Source organism: Centroberyx affinis, unplaced genomic scaffold (assembly GCF_046629955.1).
Source record: "Centroberyx affinis isolate AG114_WGS23_722 - 3 ecotype Tasmania unplaced genomic scaffold, CSIRO-AGI_Caff_v1 ptg001814l_1, whole genome shotgun sequence".
Taxonomy (NCBI): Eukaryota; Metazoa; Chordata; class Actinopteri; order Beryciformes; family Berycidae; genus Centroberyx; species Centroberyx affinis.
Window position 1 is genome coordinate 327,501 of NW_027280200.1, and position 21,497 is coordinate 348,997.

General features: G+C 40.5%; 1 protein-coding gene across 1 annotated transcript in view; it reads left to right on the plus strand.

Moving 5' to 3' along the window:
- Positions 1–21,497, plus strand: part of kcnq5a (potassium voltage-gated channel, KQT-like subfamily, member 5a) — a 127,520-nt gene that overhangs the window by 86,133 nt on the left and 19,890 nt on the right. Inside the window, exons 3-8 of the mRNA XM_071529615.1 lie at positions 368–494; positions 1,659–1,834; positions 2,372–2,497; positions 7,094–7,204; positions 7,424–7,519; positions 11,617–11,705. Of these exons, the coding sequence (XP_071385716.1) occupies positions 368–494; positions 1,659–1,834; positions 2,372–2,497; positions 7,094–7,204; positions 7,424–7,519; positions 11,617–11,705 (725 nt within the window). The remainder of the gene's footprint in view (positions 1–367; positions 495–1,658; positions 1,835–2,371; positions 2,498–7,093; positions 7,205–7,423; positions 7,520–11,616; positions 11,706–21,497) is intronic.

Here is a 21,497-nt window from a genome sequence, read left to right on the forward strand (position 1 = left end):
CTTAAGTAAAATTACTGACAACTACAGCAATGATAGTATATATAATTTGTTACTTCCATCCTTTGCTACAAGATATACAGTATATTGTACATCTTGAACCCAAACTTTATTATCTAGTTATTTGAACAAGCTGCCAAAATCAGTGTGTGTGTGTGTGTGTGTGTGTGTGTGTGTGTGTGTGTGTGTGTGTGCGCACTTCAATTTCTCTGTGAGAGTGCATGTGTTTTATGTTCTGCAAACGCTGCTACAACAAAGACTATTCCCTCTCTATTGCTTGTATTGCTTGTGTCTCTGTATTTCTTGCATAAATAAATTAAAAGAATAAAATATATATGTGTGTGTGTGTGTGTGTGTGTGTGTCCCGCAGGAGTTTGTGATGATCGTGGTGTTTGGTCTGGAGTACATCATCAGGATATGGAGCGCCGGCTGCTGCTGCCGCTACCGAGGCTGGCAGGGCCGCCTCCGCTTCGCCAGGAAACCGTTCTGTGTCATAGGTAAGTCTGCGTGAGAGTGTGTGTGTGTGTGTGTGTGTGTGTGTGTCACAATGTCGGATGAAAGCCTTGTAGCCTTGTATCTTCAAATATTTAGTTTCCCAGACATTAAAAAATCACCTTAATTCTCAGCCTTGCATTCTTGAAATCACACCAAGGTTTTTTGTCTGCATTTAATCGACTGTCCATCCTAAATAATGAGAAATATAAAAATTAGGTGCAGGATTTATTCATTAAGCTATTCACAAGTCCAAACATGTTCATTATATCTGCCCATCCTTTCCGAAGGCTTCATTTTTCACCTGCATATTTCTAAGCCGTTGATTCTCTACCTGCAAACCCAAAGAGAAAGACGAGCCGCTGTAATGTCAGTCTGGAAGGAAAAACCTCAAGTTTAAAGCAAATAAAACTAAAGTTGAAAATCAATAAAACTAGAGATTATGTTACTTTTCTAAACAGTGAAGACCTTTGATTGTGAATTTGAGAGACGCACAATATTATCCTAGTATACTCTAGCTGCTATGTTGATGGGCCTCTGTACATTATAGCAGGTAGGTAACATAAGTCCTCGGTTTACGAAACGATAACACTTTTACAGACTGATTTCAGAGAGTGAATGTTATTTTTTTTCTTTCAACATGGATATAAGATGCTTTGGAAATGACCTCTGCAATTTACAGTAACTCAAGTAACAGTGTTTCTACTATACTTGGGCAAAATACATCGCTCCTCTTTCCACTCCTGCTCTCCTCCACGAGTAATGAGATACCTTCTGTCTCTGATGACACAACTATCACACAGATATTTTGTTAACCGGTGTCATGAGGGGCATGAAAACACATCCAACTGGAGGATCCTGACTCCTCCAGCAGAGAGGAGGAGAGTCTGTCTGGTGGGAAATAACGAAGAAGAAGAAGAAGAAGAAGAAGAAGAGAGGGATTGTGGGGAGTGTGTGTGGAGAGAGTGAGAGAAGAAGACTAACAGAGATAGAAAAGGGGAGGGAGGAGATTGGAGTGAATTGAACGGTTGGTTTGGAAAGTGATGGATGGATGGATCCAGAAGTAGAGGAGTCAACCACAGTTCCTGTTACTAATATTGTGTTACCCATGACCTTTAAGTCTCTCTCTCTCTCTCTCTCTCTCTCTCTCTCTCTCCCTCTCTCTCCAGACATCATCGTCCTCATCGCCTCTGTTGCCGTGGTATCGGCTGGTAGCCAGGGGAACATCTTCGCCACCTCAGCGCTGCGTAGCCTTCGCTTCCTCCAGATCCTGCGCATGGTGCGCATGGACCGCAGGGGAGGAACCTGGAAGCTGCTGGGATCTGTAGTTTATGCACATAGTAAGGTAGGACATTTCTGTAGTCCAAAGTCTGAACGTTCATTTGGGGGTTGAGTTATTTAAAGTGCTAATCCTCGAGTTCCTTGTTTCGGTACTGTGACGTCTTTTTCCTTGGATTTTCTGTTGATGCAGTTTGAGTTTCTCTTTTTTCTGTCTGTTCAGCCATGGTGGCTATCGCTGCTCATGCTAACTACCCAGTTCTTCTTCTTCTATTTATTACAAACAAACCAGAAACATATAAACCGTTTAGTATTAAAGTATGAAAAGGTATGGATTATAGCATTAAGAGGGTGTGCAAAATAGCAGCACTAGTAGCTGTAGAGCGAGAATATGGTGAATATTATTTTCAAAGAGTGTTTTTCTGCAGTTAAGACTTATTCTAAAAAAGGTTAAATAAGGTTAAATAAAAAGATTGAATTTGCCTGTTATCCATAAAATGTACCATAACACTACTCTGCATGCTTCAAACACTGTGTGTGTGTGTGTGTGTGTGTGTGTGTGTGTGTGTGTGTGTGTGTGTGTGTGTGTGTGTGTGTCCTGCAGGAGCTGGTGACAGCTTGGTACATTGGGTTCCTGGTACTGATCTTCTCCTCCTTCCTGGTCTATCTGGTGGAGAAAGAGTTCAACAAGGAGTTCGCCACCTACGCCGACGCTCTGTGGTGGGGCACGGTGAGCACGCACACACACACACACACACACACACACACACACACACACACACAGATGCACGTGAACATACACTTATGTCAAATCACACAAGCAAACACACAGACAGTTGTACACCACAAACGCTGTTTACACAAAAAACACAGACGCTTGCCTTTTACTCTTAAATACGATACTTTTTGTGTGTTTTTTAAAGGTCAAAGGTCAAAGGTTATGACTAAGGTTTAGATTTTATATCAACAAAAATAACAACCATAACTCCTGCTAAATGATACACACAACTATCCACTTCTGTACCAGCAATCCTTTTGCTGAGGCAGAAAATAAAGTGTAAAGTAATTTTCTCAGTTTACTCAGTTAACTCACAGAGTATACCATATGGCAGTGGTTCTCAACGTGGGGTCCGGGGACCACCAGGGGTCCTTGAGGGGGTGCCAGGGGGTCCCCAGCAAATTGATGAATTGTTAAACTTCACCATTATTTAATTTAAAAGAAGTTAACACAATTAGAGAATGTAGAAGAATGACTATTTTGATCATAGTTGCACTGTTGTCTCTCTACCTACCTAGTCATGGAATTCTGAACAAAATAATATCTAACAATAAAAATATTCTCAGTTTTGGGTCCGAGAGACAACATCAAATTGGGGTCCGTGGCCCTAATGTGGACTAAATTAGGGGTCCTTGATATGAAAAAGGTTGAGAATCACTGCAATATGGTATTCATGAAGCTATTACAGACATTTTCACCTTGCATTTCTGAGCCCATTTTGTTTGTTTGGTGGTGTATTTTATTCATTCCTGCAGATTAGTGGCCAAACGTAGACGATGTGACATCACAGTGAGATTCCAGTGCAGCTGCAATGGCGTTTGATAGCAGATTTTTTTTCTAAAATATCAGCGGTAAACGTCAGGTTTTGGTGTCAGTCCCTCAGAATCAAAGAGCGAGGGCTTCTTTCTAGAGCCGCCATTTTGCACCAAGAGACGTTCAACAATCATACAGGGAGAAATCCATTGTAGAAGAGGAGAGAGACCAATTTCTCCACCAACAGGAGCAGGAGAGAGACCAGAATGCAATGCAGCCACAGCTTGCATCTTTGCAAGATCTGTCGTCACTAGTGAAATATAATGAGACTTACTGCGCTATCATTATTGCTCTCTCCACCTACAAGTATACAGCACAGAGAACCCCCCGTCTTTGGGGTTTGTCGAAAGTCATTCTGGGAAATGTAGGAAATCACTAACTGAAGTAGAAGTAGACGAGGAAGTTTGAGGGAAAATGGGTTCACCAAAAAAGTAAATTCATCACAAAATATCTTGTGGAGTTGCTGCTGGACCGATCTGACCATCATGCACATTTGAAATCATCAGAGGTGGTAGAAGTACACAAATTCCCTACTCAAGTAAAAGTGCAAATACTCATCTAAAAATATACTCTGGTAGAAGTTGAAGTACCATTTCAAATCCTTTACTCAAGTCAAAGTATAAAAGTACCTGGTCTTAAATTTACTTAAAGTATAAAAGTAAAAGTCTCTAAAAAAAGTCATTTCTAATGTTCTAAACTGGTTTTCTGTTGAGCGTTCCTCTGAATCCCAGATGAGAAAGAGTCTGCAGCTCAAATCACAAACGTTAATTCTAGCAGTTGAATTCACTAACGTTAATTCTCTCTCTTGTTGCTGCTCTCTTCTTCGTGTTGCTTCTCTCTCTGTCCCTTTCCTTCCATTGTGGTGTCGCTTTGCTGAACAAGCAGCCAATCACAATTGGCTCTCGATCAGCTGCTTTGGGGATGGAAGCCGTCTGATGCACAAAATAATTTTTCTTTAGAAAATCAGCTGATGATTTCCCGAGAGTAACGACTCTGTTTTGAAAATGTACTGAGTAGAAAGTACAGATTTTTCTTTTGAAATGTAGTGAGTAAAAGTAAAAAAGTCTTCAGTGAAAGAAAAACTTGAGTAAAGTACAGATACTTGAAAATCCTACTTAAGTACAGTAATGAAGTATTTTTACTTTGTTACCTCCCACCTCTGGAAATCATACAATAGGTTTTGAAAGGGTTTCATTAGCTTAAGTGTCATAAAAATTTCCCAACCCATAGAAGACCGTGACATCCTTAAGTTCCAACTGCAAACATAAAAATAACCTAAATTAGACTTGTGCATTTTCTTTGCCTGACAACAGCGATATATTCCCATTTGCAGTTTCAGTGTAACCTTAATGACACGTGTAATAAAGGACAGGGCTTTGAAGTCACACTCGGCTGCCCGGACCCCTCCGTTTCCTCCTGTATCTAGCAACCCCATTACACCTTCAACACCTGGAAACAGACAACACACAAACACCAAGAAATGGCCAATCAATAAATGTAATTTTCTCCCGCTGTCGGGCGCGACGAGGCCGCTAGACGTGGGAATGGCACTCAGAGACAGAGCGTTCCCACTCTCTGTCGCTGTGGAGCATCTTTCTTTCTGAAGGGCACAAAGAGTGTCTCAAAGAACAAAGTGTCGAGAAGAAGCTTCAAAAATAATAGAGGAGAGATGCTCTTTGGGGAAAAAAAGGGGGGCTTTTTAATATTCATACGAGGAGAGTGTCACCTTGGATCCTTTGTTGTCTTGTTAGCGCGTTTTTCGTTTTTTTTTGTTTTTAAAGCTGAAGTTCAGCCACTAACATTTTTCTGGTGTATAAGTCTGACAAAGAAAATCTGGCTGAATTTATACTGAATTTATACTTTTTTTTACTGTTCACAAATAGGCTTTCAACTTGCTGATTTTCTTTTCACCATACCTGTAAATGCACTATCCTCCTCCTTCCATGACTTTTCCTTAATACTTTGTCTTTAAACCTGTGTCAGCTTTTATTCTGTGATTTCCATAAACAAAACAAATCGACTTGGAAAATGCCGACAGTTTAGATGTTTTTGGGCTACGTTGTTCTGGACTTCTTGTTTTATCCATTCACGATCTTGGAAGGTCAGCAGGCTAATATTAGCTTCCTCCTCTCTTACCTCTTGTCTTTTTCACTGGGCTTCAGTCTAATGTTACTGAGCCAGAAAAACTGTGCTTCCTGAGGTGTAACTCACCCAATCAGATTATTTCTGCCTCCAGAGCAGTTCTGCCTCCGAGAAATGTTTGTATAATTAAAACTCCAATCTGCTCAGTGGCAGGCAGAAGTACCAGGAATAAGGTAATGGACACAACTGCTAGAAATTCAACCAGCTTGCGAGTGACATTTGTTCATAAAAACCTCTGAAGCTGAGTGTGAGTTTGAGTCGCACATTCCAAGCATTCCATTAAGAGTTTAATGAGTAGGTTCTATTTTTTTATTAACATACTAATACACAGCTTTGCAGGATTGTGTGAGCCAACGTCAGAAACACGTCATTTTTTGTTTAACTTTATTTATCCGGGGTAAGTCGACAGAGAAAGCTTCTTCTGTTCTAGCCATGTCTTCACTGAGCAGTACTGACATGATTTTCGGGAAGTCTTCATTTCAAACAGTTACCTCATTCAGAGCTGCCATTGCGCAAAATTGCCTGCAGCTTTAAAAGATAAGCTTTTACAATAAGGGTTTTACAATAATTTACAATAATTTACAATAAGGGTCACTAAGTTAAGGGTTAGTTAATGCTTAATAAGCATTAACTAACCCTTAATTAACAGTTAACTAATGTGTCTGGTAATCATTTACTAATGGTGTTCATGTTAACTAAGGTATTAATTTATACATTATTTAATAGTTTATAAAGATGACTATTAAATAATGTTAGTAAATTACATTAGTAAATTACACATTAGTTAACTGTTAATTAAGGGTTAGTTAATGCTTATTAAGCATTAACTAACCCATAACTTAGTGACCCTTATTGTAAAGTGTTACCGATAAGCTTGGTGATTTTGGACCTATGTATAATTTGTCTCTGTCATCCCTGTAGCACTTGGACCCACAGAGAATATTGACTCCAGACTCAGAGTTGGTTGACACAGCGAGCTGCGTTGCTTCTTGCTGAGTCAAAATATCTCCAAAAACTCCAGTCTGTGAAAACAAGACCGGCCAACGTATTTCTATCCACAGCAGAGCCGCACCGTTTCCACTCAGTGGATCGTCTTCTACCGAACTCTACTGTTTACGATCTGACCTGACCGTCCAAAACTAGATCACTCCGCCAGTAACGACCTTTCACCCCACAGCGGTCTGTGCTGCGGCAAAGAAAAAATAGTTCTGCGATTTCCTGATTAATGAAAGTGTGCAGAGCTAATTTTAACTCATGTAGTTTTCCGTTTCCTCTCAACTCCCCTGTGGAGCCACAGACGGCTTTTCTGGAGATATTTTGACAAACAGTTTGGACTCATTGTTGCAGTAAGAGGCAGCGGAGCTCTCTGTTTCAACCCACAGCTGACTCAGCATGACTCAATATTCTCTGTGGGTCCAAGTACTACAGGGATGGAAGAGACAAATTATATATTCATAGTATTCTGTTACATCACCACACGGCCATCTTGGTAGGAAAATAACAGGCGCATGTGTTGCTATCTATATCAATGCTAGTTGTGTGATCCTAACCTGTAAACTCCTGACTTCCTGGGTGTTGACCTTTGACCTCCAGATCACCCTGACAACCATCGGCTACGGCGACAAGACCCCCCAGACTTGGACGGGCCGTTTGCTGTCAGCCGGCTTCGCTCTGCTGGGGATCTCCTTCTTCGCCCTGCCAGCTGTGAGTCTCTCTCACACACACACACACACACACACACACACACACACACACACTTACACACACATTATAACTTACACCTACTCTATAACTGCCACTGACTATATTTATGCCTTGATGCTAATATAAGTAAGGACCAAAAGTTATTCTGACCTTGGAGGATTATTGTGCGTTCTGTGTGTGTGTGTGTGTGTGTGTGTGTGTGTGTGTGTGTGTGTGTAGGGCATCCTCGGGTCAGGTTTTGCCCTGAAGGTGCAGGAGCAGCATAGACAGAAGCACTTTGAGAAGAGGAGGAACCCAGCTGCCAGCCTCATCCAGGTAGACACACACACACACACACACACACACACACACACACACACAGATACACACACACCTCATCTCTTTTTGCAGCAGCTGAGGACCTCCATGAATACTGTCAACCTTCTCTTCTTTCATGTGCTAAACTTTGTGTGTGTGTGTGTGTGTGTAAGTGTGTGTGTGTGTGTCCACTCAGTATGTATTTTGACACTTTCTACCCATGTCAATGAATGTGTGTGTGTGTGTGTGTGTACTGTGTGTGTGTGTTTTGACCATTATTCCCCTTATCAGAGTGTTTGTCTGTTTCTATGTGTGTTTTTGTCCATCTCCCTCCCTATCAAAGTGTGTGTGTCTATATTTCTATTGTTTCTATGTGTGTGTGTGTGTGTGCACGTGTGTACTGTGTGTGTGTGTGTGTGTGTGTGTGTGTGTGTGTTTTACCCATCCCTGGACCGTCACTGTGTGCAGCTGATGATGACTAACGGTGTGTGAGACTCGCTGTCCTCTCTCAGGTCCAACAGCAACACGCACTGCTGGGATTTACGAGCCGTTTCCATGGCGATGTTTCCCTGGGCAGACGCCCCTCCACACCGTCGCTCATTCTAATAGACAAGACCAGCAGCATTACTCTCTAATGCGCCATAAATATCTGCTGCGCGTGTGTGTGTGTGTGTGTGTGTGTTTCACTTCAAGTCCAGTTTATGATCCTCCTCCTATTTTTAGAGATTTTCCATCATATAAAGGTCATATAATTCTTTCATTTTCTCGTCTCTTCTTCTTCTCTGCTTTGTATTTTCTGCTTGTCTTCATAACCGGCGCTGTGCTGGAGACTGAAGACGACATTCTGCTCACTGAACAGCCTGCCGACATTCACTAAATATCATACATTCCTTACTTTCTACGTCTTAAAACATATTAGGTAAATGTAGAAAAGCAGGGTCAAATCCTACTTTGGAATAATAATTGTTTGTTTTAAACCATTTGGAGTACCAGATGGGTGGGGCTTACTGCATGAAGCCAGTCCAGATGGTGTCAGGTAAGATGTCACTGACGAAAAAGTAAACTAAATTGATATTCAAATACTTTCCTGTGTTTTTCTAATGTTTCTGGTACTCATTGTACTGTTATATAGGGTGAATCCCACCCATCTGGTACTTCAAGTTTGTTTAAATGCATGCTGAGAGTTATTAGCAAATGCAATTTCACTTAACTGTCGGTCAACTAAAACTGCAACTTGATCCATAATGCATTTATGCTCCTGCTAACTCTTATCAGTCCACACAAAGATCCTGTGGCTCAAATATATTGTGATGAAACTAACCAGGCATTGTTATCGATTGTAGCATCACAACATACATTTTCATAGCAACATTTACTCTCTGATTAAATATTTATGCTTAATGTTTATCATGAAAGTATCAGAGAACTGGCAAACAATGGGGTAAAATGACTTTCTGTTTAGTTTACACATTCACAGTCAGTACATTAGTGTAATAAATCCAAAGCATACAAAGCTTGCAATGCAACACAATGCATCTGCAACATAATGATCCTGCGGTAATGGATTCTTTCTATTGAAATAAATTAAACACATTCAGCGCACAAAGAAGAATCGAGGGGTTAGGGAAGTTTCACAGCTTGTCTTCAGTTTTACACAACCATAAAAAACTCCCAGAGTTTATGGAAATTATCTTGATTGATATACCTATGAATGAATAATGAATGAATTTTAATGATCTTTTTGTCCGGCTGTTCAGTGGACAGTCTGTCCTTCCTTTTATCGCTGCTTATCAATTTTTATGCTTGACAAAGAGCAGTTGGGGCCCAAATGTTTCTGAATACAACACTACGGGAGTAATTAATCCAGTGTGTGTTGTTTCATTGCCTTTTGTATGAAGCACCTGGTCTCTGTCTTTAATCTGCCAACTTTATAACATTTTCCTCAACAGGTAGAAGGAAACTTGGATGCAGCCTTGATGTGTTAAATATGTTGACGACATTACTATGCTCTCCGTCACTCCACTCCCCCATCCAACACCACTCTGCATGCTTCAAACACTGTGTGTGTGTGTGTGTGTGTGTGTGTGTGTGTGTGTGTGTGTGTGTGTGTGTGTGTCTGTATCCAGGGCAGGAAACTACTTCTGTCGCTGGCAAATTCCAAAATTCACCAGCTGAAAAAGTTCTAACTTTTTTACCAGCAGACAGTATTAGGATGGACCTCCAAATCCAACTGTCAGACACAATGTACCAGCAATTACTTTCCTACCCTGTCTGTACAGAGTGTGTGTTTTGTAACCACGCCTGGCACCATCATGGAGATTCAGTGGAGAACTGACTGTGGCAAATAATTATAGCAACCAGGCTAGAAATAGAGAGATAGGCTACCTGTGTGGTGTGGGTGTAGGTAATTCAGTAATGTTATAAATAAAAATGAACTGTCTTATGTTGTTTCCAAATTTAGGTTACTGTGACACAGTAAACTGTCTTGTCTTTCTTGAGAAGAGTCAGCTCAGTTAGCCTGAACAAACTGTTAGTTAGCTAGCTGACAGCATAGGTTACAAGTACAGGCACGTATACGCAGAGGCAATCGCACAATATCACCTGAATCTCAGCTCAGGATTTACACAGTCAAAGCCAACAGCATGTTAGAAAAACACTTATCTGAATATAATTTTGTTAATAAGTTTAAGTCACTTCTAACAACTGAATGCCCTCATTGCGTGTATAATATTACTATGCCTTTTATCTTTTTTTTTATTACACTTATGGGAGAGTCAATTAATTACAAAGGAAATACAAGTTGCAAACACATATTATTCTAGGCCATAAAAACATATTTTAAAGTGCAAAATGCCTTTGACTGCCTGCAATGTCCCAAAATCTACTGTATGGCCAAACAGTAGCTGCATGGTATATGAGTCAGTGGGCCCTATTCTGACAGATCAGGAGTGGAAAACAACATTTTGGGGTCTTCTAAACGATGACTTTACATTACGAGGCCTTTGGACAATAATGCAGAGCTTTACTGCTAAATATACTAAATTTACTGCTATAGATAAACTGAGGGGAACACTCACTGTGACACACTGTGCCATGGTGACACCTTCAAAACAAATGTTTAGGTTATTATAGGGCAAATTTTGGGGCTTTGGTGTTGATATAAGGGCAGGGCAGTAAATGTAAAGTTAGTGACAGCATCATCATGTATCAGGCTCTGGCTTAGGGGCCCCCTGAGCTCTTGGGCCCCTGGGCCTGTGCCCGGTTGGCCCGTTCACTAATCCATCCCTGGCTGACAGGCTAATTTAGCAAAGCAACCAATGTTAATGTTAACATGTAATTTCTATGCACTACAAATGCTAGCTTCTACTAGATACGTTAGTTGTTGTGCTAATCAGATGTGTTTACCAGACAGTGATGGCTAGCTGACCAGATACTATGGTTAGCTGGCTAACAAGCTGACATTATCTAAACACAAAATTGATCAGATGTAGGCAAAATTATCACTTCTCAGTCAAAAACAGTGCAGAAATAAATGTGTCATCAGTTCTGTTCACATGTACAAGTTGTATGTTTAGAGATGCATTCAGCTGTTTCCCAAGAGCCGAGGACCTCCAATATGGCCGCCAGAGCGTGTGTTACATCATCTGAGAGCCTTCTATGTTACATGTTCATATATAAACACTAGGGATGGGACGATATGCTTATATCACGATACGATTCAATGCGCGATGGGGTTCACAATACAACCACGATATGATGTAATAAATAAAAGTCCAATGACAAGAAAGTATGACAGAATTACGTTTATTTCTGAACCACAAACTTTCTAGCAATGGCATTGGCTTTTTGTGAAATTGTGATGATTACTACAGCAGAATAGCCAATATCATGATTAATTTTTCTGCCCCACGATACGTATCGTCACATCTTTGTATTGCGATATATTCAATTTCGATATATCGTCCCATCCCTAATAAATACACAATCCCTTTTTCCTCACCATGTTTGTGCCATTGCCCTTCTGCGTCTGTGTCGTGTGTGTGTGTGTGTGTATGTGTGTGTGTGTGTGTGTAAATGTGTGTGTCCTGTCCATCTCTGCTCCCTCCCCCACCCAGGCGGCTTGGCGTCTGTACTCCACCGACGGCGCCCGTCCCTACCTCAGAGCCACATGGCACCACTACCAAAGCGCCCTCCCCCCCCTCAGGCATGTATCCCCCCCACCCCACCACCACCCCCAGCCCCCCACCCAACACCACCCACCACCCACCGCCACCCCATCCTTCCACCCCTCCTCCCTCCCTCCCTCCCTCCACCCACGATGCACCAACCCCACCTGAAATACTAATCAGCTTTTTCTTTTTTTTTTCCTCCCTCACCTTCCCTCTTTCACTTCCCAACATTTACATTCCTCCCTCGCCTTGTTTTTGTTTTGTTTTTTTTCCCCCCTACACTACCCCATTCCTTTTTTCTTTTCTTTTTTTTTTTCATCATTTTATTTTATTTATTCTGTCGACTCTGCACGTAGTGTGTCTGGCGTAGTTATGCTGCTGATGAGAACTCGGTTTCCATTGCTACCTGGAAGCCTCATTTGAAGGCGTTGCATACCTGCAGCCCCGCCAAGTAGGTAACAACTTACAGACTTACAAACATGGCCGCTGCTGCTCAGCCCTCCTCCTCTTCCTCACCTCTCCTCCTCCTCCTCCTCCACTGGCGTCTGCACGTCCTCGCTGGTGTAGCTTCAACTTTTTTTTCCGTTTTCCCGCCATGTACTATCACAGCTTTGTAACCATTCTTTTATAACCGTATGTGTGTTCTTATTACTTTTTTTTTTTCCCAACCAGGGAAGTGTTTCTTAGCATGCATGCTCTTTATCAGCCAACGCCTTCTTCACATTCATACAGTTTCACACATTCACAGTCTACTGCTGCTGTTGGACACTGAGCAGCTTCATCTGAGCAGTTAGAGTAGTTAGGTGCCTTGCTGAAGGGCACATTGATGCAAATTGTTGGGGTCTCGTTGATGTGAATTGTAGAGCTGCAACGATTAATCGATTAGTTGTCAACTATTAAATTAATTGCTAACTATTTTGATAATCGATTAATCGGTTTGAGTAATTTTTTAAGAAAAATAAGTCAAAATTCTCTGATTCCAGCTTCTTAAATGTGAATATTTTCTGGTTTCTTTACTCCTCTATGACAGTAAACTGAATATCTTTGGGTTGTGGACAAAACAAGACATTTGAGGACGTCATCTTGGGCTTTGGGAAACAATTTTCTGACATTTTATAGATCAAACAACTAATTGATTAATCGAGAAAATAATCGACAGATTAATCGACAATGAAAATAATCGTTAGTTGCAGCCCTCGTGAATTGATGCTTTTGAACAACTGTTAGTGGTGATTCATTTGGAGCGTTTTTTCAATGGGTTTACATGCACACCAATAATCCAATTATGATGCAATTAAGGCAGTAGTGCCAGTAAGGTGGAGCCATGTAAACACTAGACTCTGATAATGTTAATGCGATTATGATCATAGTTGGAGTAATCGCAGTAAGATATGTGGAGAACTGCGATTTTAATTGCATTATAAAGGCATGTGTACACCATACCTGTCAACGTTGGGCTTTGAAAATAAGGGAGATTTTCCGGGACCCCCACCCGACCATAATTTTTACATTATGAAAGGGGTTTCATCTCTCGGTTCCAGAGATCTAATGACCAGGTGCCTTTACTGCCTGCCATGCTGTAATCTAAGAGCAAAAAGGATTGGGTTAACTAGTCCAACAAATGGATGTTTCCCAACATACTAATGGTCAGGAATGGGAAAATAGTCTCCCAAGTTAAATAGTCTATGGATCTAACCAAAACAACTTGATTGGGCCAATTAGGATTCTGTATAACTGTAAAAATAAGAAAGGGAAATACGGGAGATTTATGGGGAAAATTACCAAACGGGAGCACAGTGGGAGAGGGGGTGAAAATATGGGAGAAACCTGGGAAACACGGGAGAGTTGACAGGTCTGGTGTACACCTTCATCGCATTTGTTCCAATGTGACCGAGTTGCGCATGTAGGACATCACGTCACGTCACACGTCGCTCCTTATCCGCATCCACAGACGTGGTGGCAAGACAGGCAACCCATTTTGCAACTGGAATAGGCCGATAAAAATGGCAGCAACAGATATGAAATGGGAGAACAGCGTAGTTGTTGTGGTAGAATTTACTGATGTCAGGACAATAGAAGTATAAAGTGGCGGGACGGATTTAGAAACTATACCCACAGTTCTGCAAATAATCAAATAACCACAGGTAGCGTGTAAACAGGATTTAAAGGAATTGCCGAGTCATGTAAATATCTTCATTGGAGTAAGAGTAAGCCTTACTCTTATTATTGGCCATAATCACATTATTAGCATGTAAACATTGTCAGTGTTTATCGGCGAAAATCCAAGTTCAGCGTCAGCACAAACAAACACAAAATTTTCACAATATGATATTATGGCACAGTAAAGTTATTGTATGTTATTGTGTTGCTGTTATTATTAAAACAGCTTTGCAGACTGTTTTGAACTGATTTCAGAAATATATGTTAGGTCCCACAGGCCGTCGTCTATTCAACGTCAAAATGGTTGTTGCATCATTATAGTCCAGTATTTTCCAGTTACCAGTTGCTATGGAATTTCCTATTGTCAGTAACAATGTACTCTGGACACTTTGCCAGCTTTGAACAATAAGAAAGAATAAGAATAAGAATCACTTTCATCCACAAATACAATAAATGTACAGGAATTTGGCGCCAAGACACATGGACAACTTAAAGTTTTGCATTAGAATTCACACCATGTGTCTCCACTGATAAGCCTTTATATGAGTTCAGAGCTTAACATGTGCTGTGTTCTTCTAAATGAATGGCGAGTACACAAGAGCAACAGTGGAAATATTAGACTGCCACCCCTGCTTTCAGACACACACAAATGTATAAGAAATCAAACCAACACCTTTCTCCTTCCCATGCCTTTCTGCCAGCCAACGCTTTGTTCTGGCCTCAGTGTGCATGGCCATAGCTTGCATGTGCTTGGAAACTTGTGCTTTTCTGAAACAATCCACTTTATTGACCTGAAGTTACCTGCTTCTCACCGTCTGTTGGCTCGACGCCTCCCATATCCATTAGTGGAAACGTCTATAATGCTATTTTAACCCACTGAATACTGATTTCTCTCCCTTTGTCTCCTCCTCTTCATCCCACATCCCACTAACCCTTGAAGGAAAGAACAGGGAGAGACTACTTACAGGTTTGTACGACTCTCAATACCCCCACCCCCCCCCCACCCCCACCCCCACCCCCTCCCTCCTACACACACACACACGTGATGCATTTATAATGAAATTACAGACTTGATGTTTTGTTTCAATATCAGAAATCCTCCATTACAAAGTGACCTCTACCCTGATTGCTTGCTTGTACGAAAAGGAAAACTAATAATTGTGGTACTTTTTACAATTACAATTTTACACATTACATATAAACTTAAGGTTATAATGTTTTGTTTTTTTGGCAAAATTGATATAGCTTTTGTTTGAAGTTTGAAGTATAAGGTCTGTGCTGTGAATGGTCGGTGTATGAAACAGAGGTTACAATGAAAAGGTTGTGGGCACATCTGTTGATTGGTTGGTTGGCTGGTCAGTTGGTTGATTGATTGATTGATTGATTGATTGATTGATTGATTGATTATTTGGTTTATTGGTTGGTTTATTGGTTGGTGGCTTGGTGGATTGATTGGTTGACTGACTGATTGATTGAGTGAACCCTTATTCACCCTTCTGGAGCCACCTATACAAGAGAACATAGGCAGGCTTGGTACTGTGAGGCGCTTTGGATAAAAATGTCCACCAAATGGCTCATATGAATATTAATGTTATGAGCTCTTAACAGAACGGCCAGGTAAGATGAAAATCATCTTGTAACAGGGATAAAAAGGTTTAGACAAAAGAAAAACATTCAAAACTGATGGATAATGGACGTAAATGGATGTAAATGGATAATTAGCTACCAGCAGCAAAACACTGCAAGACGATCCTGGGCAGCTCAGAGAAAACAGCGTTTACAGTGGAAGGACAGGAGGGAATAACAAGGTTGGTGTATTCTGATACGTAAACAAGGGTCTCAGGTTAAAGTTTATTTGCCATTTTGGTAACAATTGACTTGAATTCAGAGAGCATAATCTTTATTCTTTATTCGGATCCCCATTAGCTTCAACAAAGTGGTCGCTAGTCTTCCTGTGGTCCACACAAAAACAACAACAATAAAAAGACAATTTGAAATCACACAGTATCAACAAAAAAAAGCCATATAAGCCAAATATAAAGATCAGAAAATAAACGAAACGGCTCTACACATAAGACAATAAATAGCAGTAACCTTTAATGGAAACAAAAGCAAAATTGTCACAAACACACGGCACCAAAAAATAAAAAATAAAAACAAACAAAAAGGTTCCAAAACAGCAACAACGCAATAACAGCTAGTTGAGATTCATCAATTTTTGTTTTAGTGACTTGGGGACTGGTGGGGAGCATATTCCAGGCAGAAGAGCCTCAATAAAGAACAGTTCTCATCATACAATTTGTTCGTGGACTAGGTACTACCAGATGACCAGTACTCACTTCACGTGTCATATACCCATGACAAAAACCAGTATATACTAGTTTTTCACAAAAGAAGTGTGGTGTATTATTCCAGATGACAGTTTGCATGAATAACAGAAGACTAGATTTTAATTTAGCCTCCACAGTTAGCCAAAATAATCGTTTATACATCTCACACACATTAGCACGGAAAGAACAATGAAGAACTAATCTGAATTTGAACTGTTGGTCATAAGTCTTCATACATTCGTCATAAATATATAGTCCCCGGTGGTAAACATATCACAGTCTCATAACCAGCTCACCCCCAGATTCATGATGCATTATAGTGCATTATGACGTTTTCTGATGCAGATATGATGTGAATTATAATGTGCGTATGATGACTTATACAGTAATGTGTAAGAACCAACAATTTAAGTATCCAAGATATACTGTATGTGCTAGTATTGTGTTGGTTTGAGACAGAGAGGAAGAGAGAGATATGAAGAGAATTAGAGATAGAGACAGACAGATGTGTAGCTACATCAGACAATTAAAATACTACAAGACAAAGTATAATTTTACCCGTACAAAATCAACTTTCCTCCTGCCGACGTAATGTCTTTCCCTCTTTCTTTTTCTATTCTTTACTTTTCTATTCCTTCTTCACTCTCCACCCTTTCTTTCCCTCTCCATCTCTGAATCTATCTCACCCAACTCAGTCTCTTCCTCATTTCTCTACTTTTTGTCTCTCTGCACTTGACTCTCAGGCAGGGCAGAGCGAATCGTTTCTGTCTTTGCTGAATTAGGATGAGTGTGTGAGTGTGCGTGTGTGTGTGTGTGTGTGTGTGTGTGTGTGTGCGCGTGCGTGCGCCTGCAAAGACAGGAGTCTGTACCATGTCTGTACCATGACGCACTTTTTCCATTGGGATGGTATTTATATAACTCATCAAACACAAGTCTAGGAGAGAGAGAGAAGCAGAAAAAGAGCAGGAAAGGGAGAGGAGAGAGAAAGAGAGCAAAAGAGTGAAGGAGAGAGAGAGAGAGAAAGGGGGCGAGTTATAGAGAGAGAGCGAGAGAGAGAGAGAGAGAGAGAGAGATTTGTGAGTTTAATTATACTAGAATGTTACTGTTTTTACAGTACAGTGCTTCTTTGGCAACATTTGGGGGACTTATGTTGTGCCAGCAGCTTTTCAGGCATTTAGATTTAAGACGGCTACACACACACACACACACACACACACACACACACACACACACATGCACACATATACAGAAACAAATGTGTACACTCAGTCACACACACACACACACAAATGTGCTTCTCATCCCCACACAAAACTACATTTAATTAAGCCTCAGCGCATCCACAGCTAACATTCATCCCTCAGAAATCCTTCAAACTCTCTAACAGCGCTGTGTTTAATTATGCTTTCCTTTCTTAGGAACTTTTGCTGCGGCTTAACCAATTTGCACTTGTGAAATCATAATTATGACTAGCTTTACACGTTGTTTATGGCACCAATTTTTCTGTATAATTGGATGTTCCCTCCGCGACAGGAACACACGCCGCTCTGTGTTATTAGTGGTTTTCTCGGCGGCGGTAGGTGCCGCGGTAAAGTGCCGGTGGTTTTCGTCTAAGCAGACTTGTAAACACCACCAGCAGTAAACATTAGACGCACCGCAAAGTGTTACAGCAGGCATCATGCTGGGAGTGTGTGAGCTGGATATTGGTAATGAGAGGCAACATGAAATGAGGGATAACAGGGGCTTAACTGGGAGTTTATGTGTGTGTACGGCATGGGAAGGGGAGTGTGTGTGTGTGTGTGTGTGTGTGTGTGTGTGTGTGTGTGTGTGTGTGTTTGGGGGGATATTTTGTGTGTGTATTTGTGCATATGTCCAGGAGGGAGGAGGGATTCTGTGTGTGTGTGTGTGTGTGTGCATCAGAGGTGTGTCCGAGTCAACTTTGCTCGAGTCCCAAGTCAGTGTCAAGTCTTGAGGCACAAGTCTCAAGTCAAGTCCCAAGTCTAAATGTAGATTACCGAGTCAAGTCCCAGTCAAGTCCAAGTCATTTATGTCAAGTCTCAAGTCAAGTCTCAAGTCTAAATGTAGAACACCAAGTTAAGTCCAAGTCAAGTCCAAGTCATTTATGTCAAGTCTCAAGTCAAGTCCCAAGTCTAAATGTAGATTACCGAGTTAAGTCCAAGTCAAGTCCAAGTCATTTATGTCAAGTCTCAAGTCAAGTCTCAAGTCTAAATGTCCCGTATCAATTTAATATCTTAAAGAAAACTAAATATCTAGGACTTTTCAATGCAATATGGTTTTAATAGGATAAAAACTTGGTAAGAGCATCACGAGTTTCATTTCTATAATCAGTTTCAGCTTCAATAAATTCAATCATTCCATACAAATTCAGAAAACAGAATTTAAATCCAGTGGTCTGGTAGAAGAAAACTCATCACTTTCAATCAAAGTCATTTACACAAACACAAGATCTTTTGTCAAGAATTTAGAAACCTTACAAGTACAAGTCAAAGTCAAGTCCCAAGTCACCGGAACCCAAGTGACTTGAGTCCCCACCTCTGGTGTGCATGTATGTCTGTGTGTGTGTGTGTGTGTGTGTGTGTGTGTGTGTGTGTGTGTGTGTGTGTGAGTGAGTACCTGCTGGTGCACAAGCCATAGTTTGCTTCAACCCCAGTGATGTAAACAGGTGGGTAAACTATGACCTCCAGTCTGTGATCATCACAACCACCAATATGAAATGGCTGGAGTTATGCTTTAAAAGAGCCTATCCTTATATAACTCACACCAGTTTGAAGCTGTTTCACTATGACGAGTGCTATGAATTTACATCACAGAGTCATGTGGGTAAAGTGAGTTTAGGTGTGTTGTGCTCAGTGGTGGAAAGTAACTAAGTACATTTACTCAAGTACTCTACTTAAGTACAATTTTGAGGTACTTTACTTGAGTATTTCCATTTTATGCTACTTTGTACTTATACTCCTTATACTACTTATACTACTACATTTATTTCACAGCTATAGTTACTAGTTACTTTTCAGATCAATATTTTATATTTAAAACATTTGATCATCTTTATAAAATAACTATAAAATAGTATTGTTATAGATTAGACTACCCAAAAGTATAGCTAAATTGTTAAGATTAGCTTCACGTTGACAACTTTAAAATGCTGCTTACATGTACATGTATGTCAATAAATCAGTATTAATATTCCAATAATTTATGAAAAATATAACTTTCTAAATGGGGACAGTTTGCATAATGAGTACGTTTACTTTGATACTCTAAGTACATTTTGCTGCCAGTACTTATGTATTTTTACTTAAGTAAGATTTTGAATGCAGGATTTTTACTTGTAATGGAGTATCTTTACATTGTTGTATTGATACTTTTACTGAAGTAAAAGATCTCAGTACTTCTTCCACCACTGGTTGTGCTCCACTACATCCCTGTTCAGCCCCTTCCATCCTTCTCCAAAATGTCCCTCCCCTTTACTGTTTGTGTTTACTGTGCATCAACATGGACGGCAGAGGATTTCTCTCCTCCCTCCTCTGCTGAACTCCTGTGTTAACCTCCTTCCTCCTCTATCTCTCCCTGCCCCTCCACTCCTCCACCCACCCATCCCTCCTTCGCTCTAGTAAGGGTCTAAGTAATAGGAGGCTCTTCCGAAGGTATACCGCTCGGAAATTTAGGAGGTACCTGCAAACCCAGCATCCGCTCTGCCCCGCCCTCAGTCCGATGACCTGTGGGAATGACTGACTAACAGCATGGAGGAGGAGGAGGAGGAGAAAACTCAGAAAATAAACTTTACCTCCTTCCTCAACTCCTCTTCTCCCCCCCAAGGACTTTGTCTGAGAAGATTACTGCTGCCTGTTGCTTGTTGAATGTGACTGAGGCCCTGTTACCCTGTTAGAGACTAAAGGGGAATTCCACTGAAACTGACTTTTTTAGGATCATGTTATTCCGCAAAAGTAGACAGACAAGTTTAATATTTTGAACAGTTTTGAGTTACAAGTCACAAGATCAAGGGAAATGCAATCCTATCATCATTGAATTGCTTAACCCAAGATTGCAAAATCTGAGCTGTCAACTTCCTAAACCCTTGTTGAGCCTCTATAATTATGACAAAAATAATACATAGGTCTCATGGGTTTGCATTTTTCTCTGTCCTTGCAATTTATCATTCAAAACTCATAAAAAACTATTGGTAAATTTTAGGAAAATATCTGGTGGGGGGGGGGTTCAGAAGGGCAACTCAGTAAGATAGGACTAAAATAAAACTCAAAACATTAAATAACAGAGAAAATAAAAGATGAAATTCCCCTTTAAACTTTTTTAATCCCTATGTGTCCCTGCTCATCCCTAAAATCTACCCATCATCCATGGAATCTAGTCTGGATCCAGCCACATGAATATCTGTTTTTTCACTCATATTCCTCATTAACAACCACTGAACATTTGAATTTCCGGATTCATGGAATGGGAGATGAGTGGATGTCCGTGTGATTGAAACACCTCCTTGCTACTGTGATTGGTTAGGAACAATCTCGGTGAGGATGTTTGATGGATCATTTGTCCGAGTGATGATGAATTTAGGATAAAATCAAAATAAAGGGATTGGAAGCACCTTACTTATGCAACGTCAGAATATTTATTAAAGCTTCAAAAGCGCATAAATGAAGAACAGTGCATAATGAACAGGTGAACATATAGGCTGTAAACAGCCGCAGTGCTCTTCCTCTGGCAATTATGCGCTGTTGTTAATTTATGCACTTTTTAAGCTTTAATGAATATTTTGATGGTGCTTCCAGTCCCTTTATTTTGATTATATCCTGTGCCACTTTGGAAACCCTTTCCCATTTCACTGTTTTTTTGACACGTGAATGATGAATTCAGGAAAGCAGCCAGTTCCACAAATGGCTACATGACCAATCAGTGAACATGAATGAAAACAAAATAAGCAATCCATGAGCCTGGATCCAGGTTACCTGAAAACATCCCCCAACAACATCCATTCATTCATATCCCATATATCGTATAGTTTTGCACATTTCCATATACAGATGTGGCCATTGTAGCGGTTCCACATGTTCCTATATGTTCTCTGCATTAGTGCTGCACTGTTCCAAAAATTTTAATTTTCATCTATTTTTAGGATTAGAAAGGTCTGGAAAGCAGTAGTTTGAAAGGTTAGAGTTGAGTGTTATAGAGACTCCTATTCAGCTCCATCCACAGCATTTAGGAAAGAGCAGGCTACAGTGTCTGTTTCAGTAGAGCAGGAGAATAGTTGCAGGACCCAGTAGATGCAGAATGTACTATGTAGTGGTTGCTAATAATATC